Below are 24,393 nucleotides of genomic sequence, written 5' to 3'. Positions count from 1 at the left end.
GCACTGAATGATTTGTTAACTGGATTTCGTTATATATCTAACATAACTGATGCATCCACATATTTTTTGATGGTTCTGTAACGCTACTTCACTATGACAGTGGCCGAAGGTAGGCGTAGATGGTTTCAAAGCCAAAAGTTGGTTTTATCCAGCTATTTCGTTACAATTTCGTAACGTTGTCATGATAAGTCGTCATTCATTTGAGTTTGCACACTGCATACCAATTAGCGTTTTTTCGTCAGTTTATTGAACACAGCACATAAGAGATAAATCAGCAGAAGTATAGCCTCCCACATTATCTAAAACAGTCTGACAACTTTCTGATGGTTTTTCGACTTCATATCGACACACAATATGTTGGTAGCACTCCGTATCATTACATGCTATGCATTATTAACAGTTAGCAAAGCTGTGCACTTCAGTATAACGACGAGGCGAAGGGGCTCGCGAATTCTGTCACCAGTTGTACGTACCGATATACAGCAGAATGAAGACATTCTGAAACGAATAGCTAAATCGACCAACTGTCGAATATATATATATATATATATATATATATATATATATATATATATATATATATATATATATATATATGTGTGTGTGTGTGTGTGTGTGTGCAGAATCCCCGCCCCCCCACCCTCTCCTCTGGTGATGGCAGTTGTTGCTGATGTGTCTGCTCCTGAGATATATACATGATTCCACTGGAACTTGATACAGCCTGGGTGGAAATTGGCCACTGCGTTGGAAAGGGTCAAAGGTAAATAAAGATGGGCTGTTGTAGCACCAGCCGTATACGCTTTTTCGTGGAGGAGAAGGAAGCAGTGTAATTGTTTAAATAAATAAAAATGCCAAATTCTTTAAATAGATAATAAAATTTTCCTCCTCGTCCATCCACCTGCGTAGTTACTTCAATGCAACTTCCCGCACGTTCGGTAGATTCGTCATCTTTGATTGCCAGCTACCGATATCTTGTTGGGTGCTGGGGAGGCGGGGGAGGGGGAGGGGAGGTGAGAGAGACAGAGAGAGAGAGACAGAGAGAGAGAGAGATGTGTGGGGCAGTGGAGGGATAGAGGGGGAAGTGGGACGTGACCTAATTCGCTGACGTTTCAGCCACTTCTTTAATAATTTTCTACACACCTGACGATACCGGAATTGATTTAGGGTGCCATAAACAGTGTATGAAGGGACGAGTGCAGACCCCTCTTCCTCCTCCTTCCTCTCCTCAGTGGTAAGAGGTGGAAGAAGGGTGACCCTCATCCCATTGATATCGACCAGGTGCTTTTGTCTGCACTCGGTCCCCTTTCACACAGTGTTTGTGGCACCCTAAATCAGTCCCGGTATCGACAGGTCTCTAGAAAACTGTTAAAGAGGAACTTCAACTAACTATGGTGGTTGATCACTCAGATTATTCCAGCTACATAGACAGATTCTGCCATATCTGGAATCGGCGTTAAAATCTACCGGTACCGTAGCTTAGAGCAAGTAATGGACTTTAATGAAAACACATTTACGTCTCCCATCAAAACGTCAGGAGCCTCATTGGTAAAAAAGACGAACTTCTCATATCCATATAAAATCATAAAAAGTTATATCGAATTTCAGAAGCTGTGTTGTGCATATCGGAACAACACATGGAAATCGTAGAAACTGAACGGATTCATCTTGATGGATACAGGTAATGTGGCTTGTGCCACGATAGTGGATTAGGAACCACAGAAGCTTGGTTTACTGACATTGTACAGGTCACTAACAGGTAGTAAAATTTACAAAACAGCTAGAAGCAGTTTTAATAAATTTACTTACCTGGAGAATCACGTTGTATGTAGACTTTGGTATCGATTTTACGCCATATAGCACTGATACAGGGCACCTAGAAATGTTGGTATCTAGCTTTTGATTGTTTGCCACATTAAAATTTCCTGCCGGGGTCGAATGACGTAGTGCAACAACCACTGACAGTTTGTTTTTAGACCCAACAAAAATGTTCAAATGTGTGTGAAATCTTATGGGACTTAACTGGTAAGATCATCAGTCCCTAAGCTTACACACTACTTAACATAAATTATCCTAAGGACAAACACACACACCGATGCCCGAGGGAGGACTCGGACCTCCGCCGAGACCAGCCGCACAGTCCATGACTGCAACACCTAAGACCGCTCGGTTAATCCCGCGCAGACCCAACAACCAGCTTTGATTTAGCTGTAAAAGCAATAATGAACGTTTTACCTTGTGATTATAATAAAATGTTAACAATAAAACCTACTTATCAGTTCAGCTACATCATAGAAGAAAAGTATTGTATCGTAAAATCATAATAATGTCTTCCTCACAGTGTTTCGAGAGAAATTATTGGAGGATCGTTGGGGAGAATGTTACAGCTCAGATAAAGCAGCAGACAATTTAACTCTCTCTTGAATGTTATTCTATAGCAATGTTGCTTTCTTTTCCTCCTGAAACAACTGAACAGAAACAAGGACAAGGAATGGCTAATCCCTTGGACGTAAGTACTGCTGTGGGTCTAATTAGAGTATAAAGTGCAGTCAAGAGTTGACAATTCATTGCCACCAGTATTGTAAAATCCCGAAATCTACGAGGAGCGTTCAATAAGTAATGCTGATTGGTTATATTCAGGATTCTAATACACCATATTATAGGGCAACAAAACGCTATTTTTCAGCATAATCTCCGTTCAGTGCGCCGGCCTTACGCCACCTTACTGTGAGGGCCTGTGTGCCTGCATGGTACAACTCTGTTTGTCGACGTATGAGCCAACGTCGTTCTGCATCAATAACTCCCATCATCCACATACTGCTTCCCGCGGAGTGGATCATTCATTAGCCGAAACAGGTGGAAGTCGGAAGGTGCGAGATCCGAACTGAGGAAGAATAATCCAATAAAGTTCTGTGACCACCTCTTAGGTGCACAGACTTGTGTGAGGCCTTGCCTTATCACAGAGAAGTAGAAGTTACACTACCGGCCATTAAAATTGCTCAACCACCAAGATGACGTGCTACAGACGCGAAATTTGAACGACAGGAATAAGTTGCTGTGATATACAAGTGATTAGCTTTTCAGAGCATTCACACAAGGTTGGCGCCGGTGGCGACACCTACAACGTGCTACATGAGGGAAGTTTCCAACCGATTTCTCCTACACAAACAGCAGTTGACCGGCGTTCCCTGGCGAAACGTTGTTGTGATGCCTCGTATAAGCAGAAGATATGCGTACCATCACGTTTCCGACTTTGATAAAGGTCGGATTGTAGCCTATCGCGATTGCGGTTTATCGTATCGCGACATTGCTGCTCGCGTTGGTCGACATCTAACGACTGTTAGCAGAATATGGAATCGGTGGGTTCAGGAGGGTAATACGGAACGCCGTTGTGGATCGCAACGGCCTCGTATCACTAGCAGTCGAGATGACAGGCATCTTATCCGCATGGCTGTAACGGATCGTGAAGCCACGTCTCGATCTCTGAGTCAACAGATGGGTACGTTTGCAAGACAACAACCATCTGCACGAACAGTTCGACGACGTTTGCAGCAGCATGGACTACCAGCACGGAGACCATGGCTGAGGTTACCCTTGACGCTGCATCACAGACAGGAGTGCCTGCGATGGTGTACTCGACGACGAACCTGGGTGCACCAATGGCAAAACGTCATTTTTTCGGATGAATCCAGGTTCTGTTTACAGCATCATGATGGTCGCATCCGTGTTTGGCGACATCGCGGTGAACGCACATTGGGAGCGTGTATTCGTCATCGCGACACTGGCGTATCACCTGACGTGATGGTATGGGGTGTCATTGCTTACACGTCTCGGTCACCTCTTGTTCGCATTGACGGCACTTTGAACAGTGGACGTTACATTTCAGATGTGTTACGACCCGTGGCTCTACCCTTCATTCGACCCCTGCGAAACCCTACATTTCAGCAGGATAATGCACGACCGCATGTTGCAGGTCCTGTACGGGCCTTTCAGGATACAGAAAATGTTCGACTGCTGCCCTGGCCAGCACATTCTCCAGATCTCTCACCAACTGAAAACGTCTGGTCAATGGTAGCAGTGCAACTGGCTCGTCACAATACGCCAGTCACTAATCTTGATGAACTGTGGTATCGTGTTGAAGCTGCATGGGCAGCTGTACCTGTACACGCCATCCAAGCTCTGTTTGACTCAATGCCCAGGCGTATAAAAGCCGTTATTACGGCCAGAGGTGGTTGTTCTGGGTACTGATCTCTCAGGATCTATGCGCCCAAATTGCGTGTAAATGTAACCACATGTCGCCCTAGTATAATATATTTGTCCAATGAATACCCGTTTGTCATCTGCCTTTCTTCTTGGTGTAGCAATTTTAATGGCCAGTAGTGTAGCTTGCATTCTTGTGGCGACGAACACGCTGAAGTGCAACACTGCACGTGTCACAGCTGTGTGCGACCGCCCTGCACGCGGGAGATCGGACTGGTGTGCTCGACATTGTTACGATGATGAACGACGAATCCCCTAACGACTCACTGTGCTTTTGCTCACTGCCAGGTCTCCTTAGACAGTCTGCGGGCGCCTATGAATATCTTCGATGCTTCGGTTGTCCGCCAGAAAAAACTCAGCGACGGTTCCCTGCTTGGAATGCACCTACTTTATACATGCCATTTTGAAGGCTACGTGTAGCTCCGCACCTACTGGAACATCGTGAACATACAAGGGTCTAAGCGGGAACATTCCATGATGTCCCACAACTAATTATGAAATTTTTCACCCGAAACTGGCAGAGGAAAAAAAGTGTTGCGAAACGCAGCTAAAGGAAATTAAAACATTCAAAGAATAAGTCAAAAACGACTGAGAACATTTTAAAATAAGGAATAATCAAACAGCGATCCAAATGAAACTGAGCCCCCACAAAATAACTCCGGCCACAATGGAGACAGTTTGAAATCATTGGCAACCAAACTGAATGATGATCTGGAAACGCAACCTGTATTAAATTACGAAATCCATCAGCTCACAAAAAAGTAGTAAACCTCCTGTCTATAATGATGATTGTAGCAGAATATTCAAGTCATGTGCTGGCTTAACTGGATTACTTTTAAGGTATCTTTCTCGTCAATCATTGTCCCGTGGCATGTTTCCTGACAGACTTAAATATGCTGTGGTAACACCTGTCTCTAAAATTGGAGGTAAGAAATCCATCTATACTGCAGATCTATTTCATTCCTTCCAGTATTTCAAATAGTGGCCTATGGTACAATACTGATTTATTTAACTGAGCACTGAGCAGAACTTGTTAACGTGCTCTTAGTTCGGAATTACGTAAAGTTGCATATACAGTATTTGTAGGTATAGATATATATTGCTTATGTTTTCATTCGTTGTCTTTTACTCCTTAATGGTATTTCTCGATCATAACTAAGCCTTTACGACCAGACACATCGGATGTTCACATTGCAAATTTTCTCTGTAGATGGCGTGGGGAGCAGCAATGATGCAGGACCCGGCGGTGAAGTTGTCAGCTATGTCTGCAGAAGCACACGCCAACTTCATCAAGAAGTATGTGGACGGCAGCCTTGATATGGATAAGCTGTAGAAGACGTGGCCCATTGTTTGGACGTGCCTTTTGCAAAAATACTCCAATTGCATCTGTTGTAGCATGAGCATCAAATGCAACTATAGAAAGCAACAATATTTTAATTAGTGTAATGCGCAATATACGAAATAAATTCAATCCATTGTGACTGTCGTCAATAAAGAGTACATTAAAAACATGGCCTGATCTCTGCTCTGATATTCAACTGTAAACCAATAAAACCTTTCATTGGCTTGGAGAGGTAAGAGCCCATCCCAGCTGAAGTCAAATTCGTGAGGAAAGGAATATTACTAAATTACAGTTTTTAGAAGACGTGTAAGGTGTTCAGGCTACTGTAGCCGGGCTGATTCACACACTACATTGTTACCAAATATCTACTGCTTACTACTCCACTCTACATTGGTGCCAGATCTGTGTTGCATATTATAAAAGGATTCGAACCTGCGACCGTAGTGGTCGCGTGGTTCCGGACTGAAGCGCCTAGAACCGCTCAGCCACCGAGGCCGGCTTGCATATTATATCATGCTGCATTATCATCAGATCTCTACTACATAACACCCTATTCTGCGTTGTTGTCAGATTTCCTCCCCTATTCCCCTTCCCACCTTCCCACTCCTCACTCCGCATCCATCACTTGTTCCAGGATAATTGGGTGACTTATAAATGACAGGAAAATCAGACAGGCATTGTTCTGTTGGTTATTGCTCTTCTTCCCTGTCCATCACTTCTCTAGGCTTGCTAATGATCAGTTGGATTCGTCACTCAGTCCTGTACACTGTAGTAAAAGAGAAACGATTGTATGGTATTAGCCGGCCGGTGTGGCCATGCGGTTCTAGGCGCTTCAGTCTGGAACCGCGTGACCGCTACGGTCGCAGGTTCGAATCCTGCCTCGGGCATGGATGTGTGTGATGTCCTTAGGTTAGTTAGGTTTAAGTAGTTCTAAGTTCTAGGGGACTGATGACCATAAATGTTTAGTCCGATAGTGCTGAGAGCCATTTGAACCATTTTGTATGGTACTATTGGCCAGGAGACCCTATCTGGGGTGACCCTGTCTGGGGTAGTTGGCCACCTCATGAGTCTTTTTTATTTGACGCCACTTCGGCGACTAGCGCGTCGGTGATGATGAAAGTTCCCTGGTGGATAAAACTCCAACCCGGTCAAGAATCGAACCTGAGGCCTCTGCATGACATTCACTTGTGGTGACCACTGAGCTATGGTGGAGGAGTGTACATTCCACTGAAAGGATCACCATGAAGCGGAGCAACAGTGATCAGCCACCATCACCCCCAGCCAGAATAAGAAGAAAGGGACATGTAAGTATTAACCTATTCCTCACAACATTAATTCATTCACGGTATAAGTGTCATTTCACAAACAAACGATTTTTCTCAGTTTCCCTAGTACTTCCAACAATCGTCTGTTAAAACTTCCTTTATGCTATTCGATGCATAAAAATAGAAGACATGAAAAAAATCCAGTATGCTGCTCGAAAGTAAAAGAAGTGAATTTTTTGAACTATGTTACAGATCGCAGTGAAACTGAGTAAGATTTTTTTTTAAGTTTGTTTGTTTCTTCTCACATTTGAGAAACATTAATTAAAGGCTCCTTAGACTTGTTATTTTTGTTGATACTCAGTAAGATTTTCTCAGTTTTTCTGGCTTTCTCCTGTTTCAGACTGTTAGTCTTTTGAATAAACCAAACAGTTGTATTAACTCTATTTTAAGAGTGTCCACCCCTCCTGTGGGGTAAATTTCTGCGGACACTCATCATCGTCTGCTACTGTTTCCACCGGACTGTATGTGTTGACGATAGCACAAGACCATTCAATCACTGCTTCAACGACGCGAGTCACCAGAACCTCACTGTCAAACCGACTTCATTTAACAAGTGCCCATATTTTCTGTACACAGACTCGAGATAATGATGTTTTTGAAACCCAGGTATCTGCTACAAATATTTATAAACTTATGACTTACCTTCAGCTTGCACCGGGTTGTTTTTGACGTTGGAAAACAGTGATCGTGGTATTCTGACCGGCCAGTGTAGGATAATGAGTGGTATCTCTGGATATAATGAATAAAGTTTTTTCTTTTCTCTGGTCTGATGGTAGAGGCTGGAAGATTCATCTGTATTCCAGTAGTTGAAAATTCGCTGTGCTATCAAGTTGCAGTGTTTAATTTCTCTTCATTCTATCATTCCTATAAATTTTGTTATCAAAAATACAATCATTAAGAGTACTATTACAGTGTTGTAGATTTAATGTTTGTTTCGTGAAGGTGATAATAGATCTTCCAACTCAATAGGATTTCGAGTACGACCGATGGAACGGGAATCGAACACAATGTACGCTTTATTCATATCTCAGCAATTAGCCATTTGTACTGCAGTGCGTTATCGAAGTTGAATTCACTCTGTTATCCACTAGCAGCAAAGAACACTATTAACAACTGTGAGACCGTTGCTATAAATTGCAAAATACTACTGTGCAACACTGCCTTAAGCAGTATTGTTTGGTAACTCGTTGATACCTAGCGGATACAAGTGAAAAGGAGCTAACTACCACGCGAAAAATGCAAAGTTAGGTAGCGCATATACCAAGCACTTCAATATAAGAGAGCAAAAACCACTGCACGACATCATACGTATTTAGTGGTTGTTAATGAATACTACAACGAAGGTAACAATGAAGCGAAAGCTGGAATTTTAATCATGAAATTAAAAAAAATATATGTATGTGTCTATTGTTTCGAAATGGTAAATGTAATTTTTATGCTGAAAACTTAAATTTCAGTTATAGCAGCAACTAAATTATAAAAAATAAATAAAACACGGTAACCAGTTACAGAATCGGAAATTAACAAAATGCGTTCTAAAGACAGACATGTCTTCTCGGATGTGGTTAACTAGCCAACGTTTTTCATGAGCGAAATATTAGACGTCCCCACACAGGATAGGAGCCGAATCTGTTCTGAAGGAACAGAACTCTCCCATGGAAGACGATACAGAAGTAATCTGTTAGACATGTCATGTACCGTAAAGTACGAGAAGTGTTGCCATAAATAACGGAGAGAAAATTTAGCCAATATGTCTGAAAAACAGAATCATCTAATTTAATTGACATATATTCCTATTAATTCACATGGCTGGGTTCCAGAAAAATACAAACGAGGCTACACTGTGGTGTTACTCGGAAAGGAAGGAAATTGTGCAACGGTAGACTGGGCTGTGGTGGCGCCTCTTCCGGATAATTTACGAACTATATTCCTATCGTCGTCGATGTGGCGCTTGTTGCAGAAAATATCAACTAATTGGCATTTTTTAAGATATTGTTTCAGACAGACTGTAATAACTATGATTTGCAGTGAGACGTGATGAATTGAAGGACTTATAAGTTTTTAAGTGGCGATTTCGGAAGTGATCTCTCGCAGCAAAGACATCTCCAATCATTGTCACACAATTTCGGCGCTTCTTTCGCGCTGTTACATTATGTCTCACAGATTTTCATTAGCTCCCGTGTACGGTATATCCATACAGGCAACGGCATAGTAGCGTTCTGTCAGTGAGTCCACCATATTATGTAATCAATCAACAACACAAGTCGCCTACTGCTATACCCATTTGAACATATTTTTCTTAAAAAAATGATTTTGGCTTAGGGCATGACAATTTTTATTACGTGTTGTATTTGATAAACCGATACTGCTTGTCTGCGTTTTTGTATCGCATACACCTCTGAAACATATTTCCATGTCGTGTAATCGTTTTCAGATAGCCTGTTTAAGTTTTACCAGAAAACGAAAGTTTCATTCCTAATTCGGCTTTCAGCATTCCTATAAAAGAACAAATGAATAAAATAAAGTGGCGCACCAGCTAGCGAATGCTTCGTACGCTTGTTTTATGTTTGTGTCTCAGTTAATACATACCGAAACTACCATAACTGAAATAATCTCTTTGGTTTGGTGTTCCCTTGCCAACATTTGTATTAACACTTCGCTTGTTTGGCGTCATTGTCGTGCTGACTTTCGCTGGAGTAAGTTGCAAATTATTGGGTGTGTGTATGGAACGATATGGCGTTTGTGGAGAGAGGTTGGCGCTCGTTCCTGCGCACGGGCGACCCGGACCCGACGGCGTGGCGAGGCCGGATGGCCGGGCAGCTGATGACCTACGATGCGTGCACAGACCCGAGGGCATGGTGTCTCAGCGCAGCTGACAGGCGCCAGCATCTTATTGACATCATGCGCCGCGGCCCGGTAAGTCGTCCAACATAACGCCTAATCACGTACCCTTAGCAACATATATACTGATGTTGGAAGCTGCACGGTTTGTTCTCGAGATGTGAGTCTGACATGAACATATTTTCTATCCCCTGTATTCACGTCTCTGTCGTGTAATGAAGGAAATAGTTAAAGGGTTTAGCGATCTACCACGTTTTGCATTCCGTGGGAAATTTAGTTCCACGTCCAATATTCATATGAGTGGTGGGATTCCAATGCTCGCCAAGCTAATTTGATTTAAAATTTGAGTGTTTCAGAAGTGAACTGGGGTTAATGTGCAGATTACTTTACTAAGGCAGAATTTATTTAGAAATAGTCACCCAGTTAGAAAAAAATGGTTCAAATGGCACTGAGCACTATGGGACTCAACTTCTGAGGTCATTAGTCCCCTATAACTTAGAACTAGTTAAACCTAACTAACCTAAGGACATCACATACATCCATGCCCGAGGCAGGATTCGAACCTGCGACCGTAGCAGTCGCGCGGTTCCGGACTGAGCGCCTAGAACCGCTAGACCACCGCGGCCGGCCACCCAGTTAGAAGGAAAGACGATTAGGCTCTAACGTACTGTCGACAACGACGTCACTGGAGATGGAGAACCTGCTCGGAATGGTCAACGATAGGGAAGGAAATAATGTCCACATCGAAGGGACACTGTCACAGTGCAACATAGACAATCGCGACACTCAGTGCTGTAAAACTGTGTTACCGTCGGAACGCTGAAGTCTGTAGGGCTTATGGGCAAGAAAGCCATTCGTCATTTGCCACAAGACTGTTTAATTTCAATGCTTTTTCTACGTACTTTACGAAATAATTATTGTATTTTTGGGTCGCAAGAATTAGTAAAATATCGAGAGACCTGAATAATCATAAAACAAATGCAGAGCCGAAACTCGTAAATGAAATGACGCAATGTTTGCATGAAGAAATGCTATCGAAGTTGCATATAATTGTGACTTACCGCATTCAGACCAAGAGAATATAAACGAAGTGTTTCATCCATAAGAAGCATAGACTTTTGTTGCTGACTTTTCTTATGATGAGCATTTTCGGTTAAGTTTTACTTATAACAGCGGCGGCGTAGTGTGCTGATGTTGACGGCGACCGTTTAATGATGGGAATTACGTGAGGTTGATGTTAGCCAATCGGGTGATGGTACACGGTATCTAGACATTCGCTGTTTTGTTTTGTCGAAATATACGAAGGCATAGGCCATATAAACATACACCGCGCATGTCCTTATCTCTGCTGCGTTAAGGCTTGAAACCACCATCTAAGTCACGTGACTCGGGCAGAAAGCCGAGGTCTTGCCATTACGTGCTGTGTAAAATGGAACTGACAGTTACAGTTTTTCTCATTTATCGCTAAACTCAAGCATTGATTTCGACAATTCAACGAACTGTAGTACTACAATTACACATGTAGTAGTGCAGTTAACGTAGTTGCTCCTAAAATCCTGATAATAAAGCAATGGTTATCTTTTTCACTTATCACAGCATTAAAAACACTTCCAGCAGGTCTTGAGTGACTTTATGCCAGTACAAAAGTCCTTCGTAGTGCAGATCTGCTTCTGACAGAGTCAAACATTATTAAAGATGAATGTAGACTGTTAATTATACGTATAAAATCTCTTCCTGTTGAGTGAACCAGTTCAGTTCCCTCAGGAGATTCGTTTAACGTAACGTGGGAACTCGTACTTGTTTTAACATACCGGCATCACTAAGTAGCAAGAGTCGTAAAATACATATCTTTATTTTGAATAAAAACCGGACCTTATAGTTATTAATGGATTTCATTTCTTATAACAGCATAACAAAACATTTCACATATTTTGTTGACGAATCGTCAGAAAAATAGAGTTGCCTGCCAATCTGATATTGTGTTCCACTCCTGTGGAAATGTTGGACTAAAAGATTGACAGTGCAACAAAAAAAAAGTATTCACTGAAGAACTGCCGCGCGGTCTAGGGCGTCTTGTAGCGGTCCGCGCGGTTGTCCCCGTCGGAAGTTCGAGTCCTCCCTCGGGTATGGGTGTGTGTGTCGTCCTTAGCTTAAGTTAGTTTTAGATTAAGTAAGTTAGTGTGTAAGCTTAGAGACCGATGACCTTAGCAGTTTGGTCCCATATGACCTTACCAGAAATTTCCAGATTTCCACTGAAGAACTGTAATTTTGTTGCTTGTAAACAGAACTGTCAGTGTGTTTAACCTACAAACTCTCAAAAACAATAATCACTGCGTTAATATTGGGAACTTCGGAGAAATCAGGTTAACTGCACTATTACATGTGTGATAGAAATAAGGCAAATTGTTTTCTTGTTAAAATCAATATTTGACTTCAGCTATAAATGAGAGAAACTGTCAACTCCAGACAGTGCGTAATAACATGAACTCGACGTCCTGTCCCGAGATCATGTGACTTAGATGTTGGTTTCAGTGCAATGATGTCACATTCAGTCTATGTTACCCATGGTCTACATACGAATGCACTACATTGTTTATCAATATGGAGCGCGGCGTGATAAGTCACTCAGATTCCAAAACTGTATTTAGTGAATTTATACTTGCCGTACGGAAGATAGTCTTGAATAAAGTTTGATGTTTCTTTGTATTTTGTTTCTTGTAACTAATTTTTCAGGGGAATTTGCACCTTTTTCATATCAATCTCCTCATATTAACAAAAAAGTTTTGTACTGAAATGTTCGCTTTACGAGGATAATTAATTTACTTAGTAGACAAGGGTGTGTACAAGAACCTGTCAATCATTGAAAAGGAACAGCATTAATTATTTATTTCAAGATCAACGCCAAAGACCATTCTCCTCATCCTGTATGTGTGGGTTTTCGAACAGTATTGATATCTTGACAATGAATTTATAGGGTCTTGTTGATTTTAATGTTGCCTGTCGCAAACGTTTCACTGTCTTTTTTCCGATGTGTCCCCGATTACGACAAAATAATTACTTCAGTATCGTGACAAAACTACATGCAACTATATAACGGGAATAGTATTGCTTCTTTTGCTGATTCAAAACACACAACTATTCTCGTCATCTTGTGCAGTTCGGTTTCCAGAGGCGATTTCCGTACAGGCTGACTGTTTGGCCATACAACATTAAGGACATAATTTTTCATAGCAAATTTACCGTGTCTTACACTAAAACACTGTGAGCATTCCGCTGCGCAGACTGAGTTCATGCATGTGACGCTTCGTTATACTTACATGACATTAACGAACATTTCAGTCAAGAACTTAACGAGAGTTTTGCCCGTTGATGGTACAATATCAGGAGCTCCATCTACTTGCATGATCGACATACGTATTAGAATTTGCTCACTGGGCAAGTTCTGAATTTAAATCACCTATCAGTGTTTGTCCATCGTCGTGGAACTGGAAGTCCTGAACGACGTAATCAAAATAATTGTGTTTATTAAGGAGATAAATTAGCTATTACCGGGTAAAATCTGATTGGACTGACTGCCTACATCTGTATAGCGATTGGTCGTCGTGAATTAGCAGCATTCAACGACCGTTGCCAACATCAGTCCACAAGGCCGCCGCTGCTATAACTAAAATTTTACCGGCACTTTCTTTGATACGAAACGAAACATAAATATTTGTTCATTGTTGCTCTTCGCTCGACATTCAATTTCAGGAATATTTGTTTAATATAATTACTTTTTTTCCAAAGACTGTAGTAAAGAAAAATTCTGACCTTTGTGGATCTGATGTATCAACATTTGCGGATCTGGTTTGTTTTGAGTCGGGAAACAGTTTTATTGTTTTTATCATTTTATTATTATGCAGGTGTCGTAGCTTTCTCTTTAACTACAGTTGTGGTCGATTATCTGGTACGTTAAATAATGTAGGTACTGCATTCCGTACCAGTTTACTATTTTGTGTGTTGAATTCTTAAACTTATTTCTTTGGAAGTGTACTGAACAAAACTTCACGTAATTATCTTGATATAGGTCTAAGTCTTTCTGCAGTTCATCATGTTTCCTGCTGTTTACTATTTCTTGTTCTTAAAAAGAAACCTTATTGTTCAGTAAATATGTGGAGGTTAAGAGAAAATAGTGAACAAACAGTCCCGTAATGCTGTGTTTCATACCCCTTGTGGTTCATAGTAAACCTACAGAATGGCAGATTGTGGGTTTTCTTTGCGTTATCTCTACAGTTTATTGCGTTACGTACACTCTCTTTTGTCGAAATATACGGATCAGCCAGAACACTACGACCACCTAGCTAATAGCCGGTATTCTACCTTCGGCACGGATAACAGCGGCAACGGCAACGCACCGTGGCACGAAAGCAATGAGACCTTGGTAGGTCGCTGCAGGGACTTAAAGGTCTGGCCAGACAGAATGCGGCCTGGCCGTCCGGCCTGTGGCCTTGAACCGCAGCAGGCCGGCCGCACTGTTGAATCGCACGTTATTGTATGGCGGTGGTGACACAGAGTGCGGCTCTGACGCACCGGCATGCGGCCTGCCGTACCGGCCGCCGCCGGGTGACACAGATTACAGATTCGCCGCAAGCCGGAGAGGCCGCCTGCCTCTGTTGGCGCACTCAACTGCTCTGTGGTCACACTGGAAGCAGCGGCGTGAGGCGGTTTTCCTCTTGCAGCTCATAGTGCATGCATCATGGACACAGAAAGACTTATAGAGGAGGTGACACAATACAACTTTTTGTATGATACACGCGAATCTGATTTGGAGGTAGAATACTTTTGCCCTCAATATACTCTTGATAGAAAGCTGAATTCTCAGAAATAGTGTTGTCACTGTGACGTCCATAATTTCCAATATCAACTGAAACGTCCCCTTAGAACAATTTATACATGACTGTGCTTAAACTGACACACAATATTTTTAGCGCAACGCAATCTGACTTTCAAAAAAATCCCTACGAAAGAATGGCCCTGACTAACATTAACCTATACGTTTCACAAATTACTTACCTCACAAAAATCTTGGTTACTCGAGCTGCTGCAATAAAGCGAGCGCCACTACTGCCAGCTAAATAAAAGATTCAAACTACGGAAGGCACTAACTACTGATAGGGATAGTTAGCAAATGAAAGATATTAATAGAGAACAAACAATGTATTTACCTTAATAGTCATAATATATATAGCAGTTCATGACAAATTACAAAACTCCGCCATCTCTCTCCCGACATCCACCACTGCTGGCGGCTCACCTCCAACTGCGCAACGCTACGCGCTGTTAACAGCCCAGCTGCCCAACACTACAATGGCGAGTATTACAACAATGCAAAGCAGCCACAGACTGCACACAGCACAGCCAGTGATTTTCATACAGAGGTGGCGTTACCAATAAAAAAACCTAAACAGCCTACTTACACAACTACTGTAAACTCGTAGTATGGATCAACGATCGCCAGGAGAACCAGCGAAAAGAATTGTTTGTAACAGAAGAACTGGGATCCACTATCCTTCGAGCATTTTAGCCTGATACGCTTTCAGTTTATGCTTCCAAGGCAGTTCGGAAACCCCCAACGTTATACAAATCCTTCTTCAGATTTCTTCCACATCTCTGTCGTAGGAGTAGGTAAATACTTGGGCTGTAGAATAGTCCATATTGCCTGGCATACTTGTTTCACAATTTCTGAGACTGTTGAACGCCCTAACCGAAAAGAAAAAGTTATGGTCTGCTGACTGTCGCCTGTAGTCAAGTATCTGGGAAAAATTAAAATCAGTTAAGCCAATAGAACGAATAGATAAGTTAACGACCAAAGATATGTTTGTTTAAATTCAATGACAATGTTATGAATACAATGAAACAAAACAATCTAGTAAGTAGAAAGTTCTCTCTAGCGGGACATACGCCACTAGATGTTACTATAGTTTGCTGTATTCGTAAACACTGCAGATAAATTTCTCACTCCACTCGTAACTACGTTGTGGGATAGCACTTTCTTCCGCCGAACCTTTCATATGATACAGCAAAACTGAAATGGAATGATTTATATGACTTCTATTTGAAGCACAAAGAGGCCACAAACAGTAAAACTTGCCTCAAACAAATGGCTAGTCTGTGCCTTGTATCAATTGGCTTTCTCCAGTTCGTTGTGCACTTCTCGGTGCTACCTTTTTATCAGGCGATGCATTTCCTCGAAACATTCTCGCGACATACGAAAATATTTGAAGAACCTATCTTCGTCAGACTCTAGATCAATACACAGACGGTGGTATTCTCCTAAGCTTTCTCTCTTGCTATTAATGTCGAGCACCCAACATCTTCTCTTCTTGGTGCCATTTCGTATCGCTAGTGCGAACTACTAATTTCTGCAATTTTTTAAAAAAAAGGGATAACGTGTCCGCGTGAAGATTCCAAATCTTCTAACGCCAAGACAATCGCGCTACGCATGCAAGCTTAATAATGGCGTTTGGCCCCTTCCACAGTGTAACAGCTGACGCAGGAACAGTCGCTGGGGCCGGTTGGCCTGCCGGCTGTTGCCTGTGTGGCGTCCCTGGCCGCTCACGGTTCCGGCCTCCCGGTGCGCCGTCCGTCGCAGCGGCAGGCCGGATTCTGTCTGGCCAGGCCTTTAGTACCACAGATGCGCACACGAATCACTTATTTCTGTAGATTCTAGGGAGGGTGGCGATGAGCTCTGACGCCACATTCAATCATATCCCAGATGTGTTCGACTGGATTCAGATGTGGCGAGTTTGTGGGCCAGCACTCGCCACTGTGTTCCTCTAACCACTCCATCATATTCCTGCCCTTGTGGCATGGTGCATTATCTTGTTGAAAAATGCCACTGCCGTCTGGAAATATGATCGTCAGGAAGGAGTGTACATGGTCTGCAACAAGCGTGCAATCGTCCTTGGTCCTCATGGTGCCTTACACGAGCTCCACTGGACCCACGGATGCCCACGTGAATGTTCCAAAGAGCATATTGCAGCCGCCGCCAGCTTGTCTCCATCCCGCTGTACGGATGCCAAGGAACTGTTCCCCTGAAAGACGACAGATTCTCGCCATCCCATCGGCTTTATGAAGAAGGTATCGTGATCCATCAGACCATGCAACGCTCTGCCACTGCGTCCAGTGCCGATGGCCACGTGCCAATTTCAGTCGTAGTTACCGATGTCGTGGTATTAAAATTGGCACTTGCATGGGTCATTGGCTGCAGACGCCCATCGTTAGGAATGCTCAGTGTATTGTGTGTGCAGACACACTTGTACTCTGCCCAACATTAACGTCAGATGTTAGTTCCGCCACCGTTCGCCGCCTCTCCTGTTTACCAGTCTGCCCAGCCTACGACGTCCGACTTCTGTAAGAACGGTGACCGCCCAACCACATGACGTCTGGACGTGGTTTCACCACGTGTTGAAGACACTCACCACAACACTCCTGAGACACCCGAAAAGTCGTGCAGTTTCTGAAATGTTCGTGCTGAGCCTTCGACCCATCACAAAAAATGGTGCAAATGGCTCTGAGCACTATGGGACTCAACTGCTGAGGTCATTAGTCCCCTAGAGCTTAGAACTAGTTAAACCTAACTAACCTAAGGACATCACAAACATCCATGCCCGAGGCAGGATTCGAACCTGCGACCGTAGCGGTCTTGCGGTTCCAGACTGCAGCGCCTTTAACCGCACGGCCACTTCGGCCGGCGACCCATCACAATCTGCCCTTATATCGTGCGCCTTCCCAATTCTACATACACATAGCATGCTCACTGATACTACAAGCACCAGTCATGTGTTTGACTAGCAGTCATTCCTCATCAGGTGACGCTGCTATAACCTGGATTTGCTTATATCGATAGTAGGTCGGTAATCATAATGTTCTGGTTGATCAGTGTATAAAAGGTACTATTCGCATTCATGGGATATTGTATTCAACAGTGGAGTCTGCTTGGTCCGCTGCTGTCTAACACTACTTTCGGTTGCATTGCACCGTTGCTCGTGTAGATTACTTGGACGCCCCACTCATGTGAATTTTATATGCTACGAGGCGTGTTTTTTTAAGTAAGGTCCATTTGAACATAAGTACACAACGAAAGGTTATTTCAAAAAAGTACATTTATTTTTCAGAAAGTACCTACTTCACTCTATTTTTCGACATGTTGCCAAGTTTGTAGAAACACGTATCATACCTGTCAACCAATTTTAAAATACCCTCTTTATAAAAACTGCCGTTTGCACGTCATCGTCATCATTGTCACGGTTGCCACTTAGGTGTTGTTTGAGGTGGAGGAACAGATGGTAATCGCTCGGCGCGAGATCAGGATTGTAGGGTGGGTAGTCTAAAACTTCCCGGTTAAAGCTGTCCAATAAATCGCGGGTCTGACCTGCAGTGTGAGGTCTTGCATTGCCATGGAGAAGGACAATTCCCTTTGTCAGCATGCCGCGTCTTTTGTTTTGAATCGCTCTGCGTAGCTTTCTCAGAGTTTGGGAGTATGCTTCTGCATTGATAGTGGTCCTCGGTGCATGAAGTCGACCAACAAAACATCATGCCTATCCCAAAACACCAACGCCATGATTTTGCGCTGGGACAGAATCTGTTTGGCCTTCACCTTTACAGGCGAGTGTGTGTGTCTCCATTCCATGCTCCTTTGCTTCAATTCGAGCGTGATGTGCGAAACCCATGTTTCGTCTCCAGTTACGATCTGACTGAAGAAGCCGTCACCTTCTTCGTGATATCGAGTCAAGAACTTCATTGCACACTCAAATCTTTGGTTTTTGTGGTCCTCTGTTAGGTGTTTCCGGACGCAATGGGTGCACAGTTTCCTAAACTTTAGGTGTTCAGAAACAATGTTGTAAAGCACTGATCTTGACACGTCAGGAAATTCGTTTGTGAGACCTGTTATTGTGAAGCGCCTGTTCTCACGAATCCTCGCTTCAACTGAAGCCACCAAATCGTCTCAAATCAAAGAAGGGCGACTGGAGCGGTCCTCATCATGGACGTTGTCACGGCCATCTTTGAATTCTCGTACCCACTTACGCACTTTGCTTTCACTCATAAGAGTGTTACCGTACACTTCGCAAATCTATCGATGAATTTCTTCAGCAAATAGGTTCCTTGATGACAAAAACCGGATCACTGAGCGAACCTCACACACGGCAGGCGATCTGATAGTCTTAAACATTTTGAAAGCACAAAACAGTAGCGTACAGGTTAGCTACAGAGCTGAAACTGAGCACAGTTGTTCCCGAGGCATGACGGTACACGACGCAGGCGCTCGTTCGGTATGCACGCGAACTACTAGTGTCTTCAACAAAACGGACTTTACTTACAAAACACGCTTCGTATATTGTCAGCACTGCCACTCTTTTCAGGCATTAAATTCGAAATCTCTTTGTGTTCCATTTACGAATAAATAAAATGCTTAAAGCGATGGTTTATTAACTCAACCGTGAAAGAAGATATCACGTGATAATATTATACCGGTACTCGATTTGTATTATTCCGAATAAATGTTTCTCTTAATAATCTGTATTTGAACTTCGCGGTTTTCACTCTGAGGATATCTTACCCGGGCACAGTAAATCCTCGTAATCAAAACTGTTTTATTTGCGTTTCCAAATATGGACATGGACAAGACATTTCAGTCTCCATGTTGTTTACGTCGTCTGGCACATGTTCACCACGTCACCGATGAAAGCTGACTGCTTGAAGGAAGCCCGCGAATCTGTCGAGGACAGCCCACTGCAACTGTAGAATCGCAGTTTCCAATATACCCTACGTCCATACTTCAAGGTTTCATAAAATTTGCAGTCTTTCAGATTTTCTAATCTAGTTTGCATTACACTAGTTGAGGTATACAAATTAGTATTTTCGTTATACTATCACAATTAGTATGGCTCTGAGCACTATGGGACTTAACATCTGAGGTCATCAGTCCCCTAGAACTTAGAACTACTTAAACCTAACTAATCTAACGGCATCACCCACATCCATGCCCGAAGCAGGATTCGAACCTGCGACCGTAGCGGTCGCGCGGTTCCACACTGAAGCACCTAGAACCGCTCGGCCAATCCGGCCGGCCACAATTAGTAATTAATGATATTATCTCAAATACGTTTTCAGTGTTGGAACTTTGTCTCGGAGTCCTTGTAATTCACGATTGTAGCTGCTTTAGTCGTTGAGAATAGACAACGACAGATTTAAGCCGAGGAAGGGCCTCCGGTATAGAAGCTGAAATTGACATAATAACAAACGTCAGAGGCGCCTCCTGCGGAATATTGTCTGCAGCAGTTATTGTTTTTATACAGATTCGTAGGAAATTTTTACTTCTACATCTGCATAGGTTTACATATTCTGCAAACCACTCTGAAGTGCATGGCGGAGATTACTTAGCATGGTAGCCCATGGTAGGTTTTCTTCCTGTTCCAACATGTGTGGAATGGAGGGCTACTGACAACTTAAGTGCCTCTATGCGCACTGCAATTAGACTAATCTTGTCTTCGCGAACCGTACCGGAGCAACAGATAGAGAGCTGAATAATATCTGTAGACTCATCACTTAATATTGATACCTGATATTTAATAAGTGGGCTTTCGTGGGGTAAATGGTACCCATCTTTAAGCGTCTGCCTATTGAGGGCCGGCAGTTGTGGCCGAGCGATTCGAGGCGCTTCAGTCTGGAACTGCGCTGCGGCTGCGGTCGCAGGTTCGAATCCTGCCTCGGGCATGGATTGGTTGGTTGGTTGGTTGGTTGTTTCGGGGAAGGAGATCAGACAGCGAGGTCATCGGTCTCATCGGATTAGGGAAGGACGGGGGAGGAAGTCGGCCGTGCCCTTTGAAAGAAACCATCCCGGCATTTGCCTGGAGCGATTTAGGGAAATCACGGAAAACCTAAATCAGGATGGCCGGACGCGGGATTGAACCGTCGTCCTCCCGAATGCGAGTCCAGTGTCTAACCACTGCGCCACCTCGCTCGGTCGGGCATGGATGTGTGTGCTGTCCTTAGGTTAGCTAGGTTTAATTAGTTCTAAGTCTAGGGGACTGATGACCTCAGATGTTAAGTCCCATAGTGCTCAGAGCCATTTTAACCGTTTGATCACAGGGTGTGCCTTTGTCGTTGGTTCATTTGTGCCATTCATCATCTCCCCCCCTCCCCCTTTCGCATCATCTTTTTAGTCTTACTGTAAATTGATTCGGTGTTCACTTCGTATGTTACCGGTGACTGAGTCACCCAAATTTTTTCGTCAGTGGTCAGCAAGTCACATTTCCAGTGGCTGTTCTTTTAGCTCTTTTGTGGTTTGTTTTCCCTCTTTTAAATTCTTGATTGTCTATCTTGCCTCCTCATTGGTTTTAGTGCATGTGAGAGTGGCTGTGCGATATTGTGTGGTCGTTTCGTGTGCACGATTGTACGATAGTTGTCGTTCTTCAAAAATGGCTCTGAGCACTATGGGACTCAACTGCTGTCTGTGGTCATCAGTCCCCTAGAACTTAGAACTACTTAAACCTAACTAACCTAAGGACATCACACACACCCATGCCCGAGGGAGGATTCGAACCTGCGACCGTAGCAGCAGCGCGGCTCCGGACTGGAGTGCCTAGAACCGCACGGCCACCAAGGCCGGCAGTTGTCGTTCTTATCCACTTTCGTTTGTTCTAATCGATGTCAGGGCGCTGATAACCTTGCCTTTGGGCGCCCATAAGATCCCAAACCACACACACACACACACACACACACACACACACACACACACACACACACGTACGTTACCGACCAGATTTAGAGACTTTGTCTTGCCATGTACTTTTCCAGCATTGTCGATAAAGTAATCAGCGAAAACATTTCTTCTACTGTTAAGTGAACTTCTTCCTTGGGATGACGGTATTTCATTTTCCAGATCACACAACATGCTTTTCAAATCTCCTCGCATTTTTTCACTCACTTTCTTTCTGTGAATTTCGGTGCACACTGTGTGCAGTACTTTCCTCACAGTTTAACAAACTTTCCTTACTATATTACAGCCGGCCGGAGCGGCCGTGCGGTTCTGGGCGCTACAGTCTGGAACCGAGCGACCGTTACGGTCGCAGGTTCGAATCCTGCCTCGGGCATGGATGTGGGTGATGTCCTTAGGTTAGTTAGGTTTAATTGGTTCTAAGTCTAAGGGACTGATGACCTCAGATGTTAAGTCCCATAGTGCTTCGAGCCATTTGAACCATTACTATTTTACACAGTGCCGTGTGGCCGATTCTGTGCCGATAACGCAGCTTGGAGTGCAGCTACTTCCTAGATAACTGGGAGAGATGAACAGTTGACGTTACAGTTGTTTTACTGTTACTTCATCACAACACTGTACATTCATTCGAAAATAGAGTATTTACTTCCATCTTCTCTCAAATCTGTAAACAGTATCACGGAAATTCCTTTCAGTAGCCCTGAACTCGCCATTCGGTGAGCCAAAACCGTGCTGCTGTTTCTTAATGTATTCACAACCGAAATACGCAGACACTGCCTGTTTTCTTCTGCTTCTGTGCTCACTGGTTGGCTTCCAATCATCGCTGCGACGCTGCCGTGTGTGGACCGAAACGAATTCTGGTGCCGCTGTCGCGCATGGAGCATGCGCGGCTCTTGCTCGTGAGCGTCGAACCTAACAAAGCTGTGCCACAAACAAGTTCGCTCTTATTGAACATTGCTGTTTGTACCGATAGCTTCTTCCTGTGCGATGTTCCTCGCGCTATCCAGCACAAGTTGGGACTTGTGAGTGTACACTCAGTTACGTGTCTTGTGTGTGACCGATTATTTTTAACAAAATACGGCTAAATTGCGAAGAACTGAAGTTGTGGCAATGATAGGGAGGAGCAGTACTTTTTGTCGAACTCAGAAGAAACCTTCTGTATTTCTTGTGTAACAGTAGTGTGTGTTACCAAGAATCACACAAACTCTACTAATGACTTTCCGGTTAATTGTGTATGTGAAATCTTATGGGACTTAACTGCTAAGGTCATCAGTCCCTAAGCTTACACACTACTTAACCTAAATTACCATAAGGACAAACACACACACCCATGCCCGAGGGACGACTCGAACCTCCGCCGGGACCAGCCGCACAGTCCATGACTGCAGCGCCTAGACCGCTCGGCTAATCCCGCGCGGCCCCGTTAATTCTAATTACGATAACATAGTTAGTATTAAAACCTAAATTAAAATTACAGCTAAGTGTGTTTACAAAACCAGCTCAGAACAGTAACGTAACAATGGCCTCTTACAAAGACTGTTTACGTTTTAGGGAAACTGAAAGAAACAACGTTTCTGCGATGGGGAAGTAGTTAAAGAAGCAGTGATCAGTGCCGTGGAATCTCTGTTTAATGGTCAAAAATATGTATCTGCACTTACTTCTTCTGTGAAAGTACTTATGTTGTCTAACCAAATTGTTGCAGACGTGTTGAACAGATTTCTAAAAAATTAGTATTGTGTGAATATTTTTCACTTCAGTTTGATGAAAGCACTGATGCTTCCTATGTTGGAGAGTAGCGTTCATTTATTAGAATACTCTTTCGTGATTTTACAATTAAGGAAAAGTCTGTAAAAGTGCTGCCACTTCATGAACGTCCTAGGGAAGAAGACGTACAGGTATTTAATGCGTTTCTGAAATTTGCGAATTGTAGGAACTACCCACTCTCTAAACGTGTTACTTTATCAACAACTTAGATGACTGGCGAGGGTAATGGGTTTCTTGTTCTTCCTTTCTTATCACTGTGTTGTCCACCAGGAAACTATAAGTACAAAGGTTTGGAAGTGTGGCCTTGCCATGAAAGTTGTAATCTTCTACAAGTCAGGGACTATCCACAAATTTTTTGAATGTATCAGAATCTGAGCATGGTGACGTAATTCTTCATGCATACGTAAGGTCGCTTAGTAGGGAGAAAACTCTGGAACGATTCTGCAGTGTTCAGGATGAGATAAGAGAGATTCTTAAATGATCAGGACATTACTGTCAGTAATGCTCCTAATTCCTTAGCAGATATCACCTCAAAATTATATCAGCTCTAAATCACCAGCAATTCAGCCGTGATAAGTACAGCAAATGCTTTTCACGGGAAACAAATTATGAATTGCACATTTAAAAGGAAATTCCGTATCATACTTTCCAGCGTATAACTCAGTTACGGAATTCCTAAATGTCGGCCAACGTGATTAAGTTTTGCTAAACATCGTGAAATCCCACTCGCAGAATTTAGTAACAGATTTAGCCAGTTTTCAACACCTGAACTAGTGGTTATGTTTAGCAGTGATCCATTCGTTTCAGTTGACATTACTGAACTTGGAGGCAGGATATGAGAGATGTTCGAAAACTGTAATCTTGAAGAATTGAAATGGAAATTTTAAATCTTCAAGTAGATACATCTCTGAAATCATGTTTTGAAACTTCAAGCGATTTCTGGACTCTGTTTGACAGGTGTAAATATTCCATGATCGTTAGTGTTGCTTTGAAAATTTTTTCTTGTTTTCGCTCGACATATCTTTACGAGGTTACTTTTTGTCGATGAGATCATCAAGGAAAATACTGATACATCCTGACCAACTCACATATAGATGACGCAATAA

At 43.1% G+C, this 24,393-nt stretch overlaps 1 protein-coding gene across 1 annotated transcript in view; it reads left to right on the top strand.

Annotated features, from left to right (window-relative positions):
* Positions 1–5,656, top strand: part of LOC124594932 (glutathione S-transferase omega-1-like) — a 102,682-nt gene extending 97,026 nt beyond the window's left edge. Inside the window, exon 5 of the mRNA XM_047133435.1 lies at positions 5,468–5,656. Within this exon, the coding sequence (XP_046989391.1) occupies positions 5,468–5,590 (123 nt within the window). The 3' untranslated portion in view covers positions 5,591–5,656. The remainder of the gene's footprint in view (positions 1–5,467) is intronic.
* Positions 5,657–24,393: the final 18,737 nt, after the last annotated feature.

This window comes from Schistocerca americana, chromosome 1, assembly GCF_021461395.2.
Source record: "Schistocerca americana isolate TAMUIC-IGC-003095 chromosome 1, iqSchAmer2.1, whole genome shotgun sequence".
NCBI lineage: Eukaryota > Metazoa > Arthropoda > Insecta > Orthoptera > Acrididae > Schistocerca > Schistocerca americana.
Note: the sequence above shows the minus strand (reverse complement) of the source record. Positions and strands in the feature narration are given on the sequence as shown.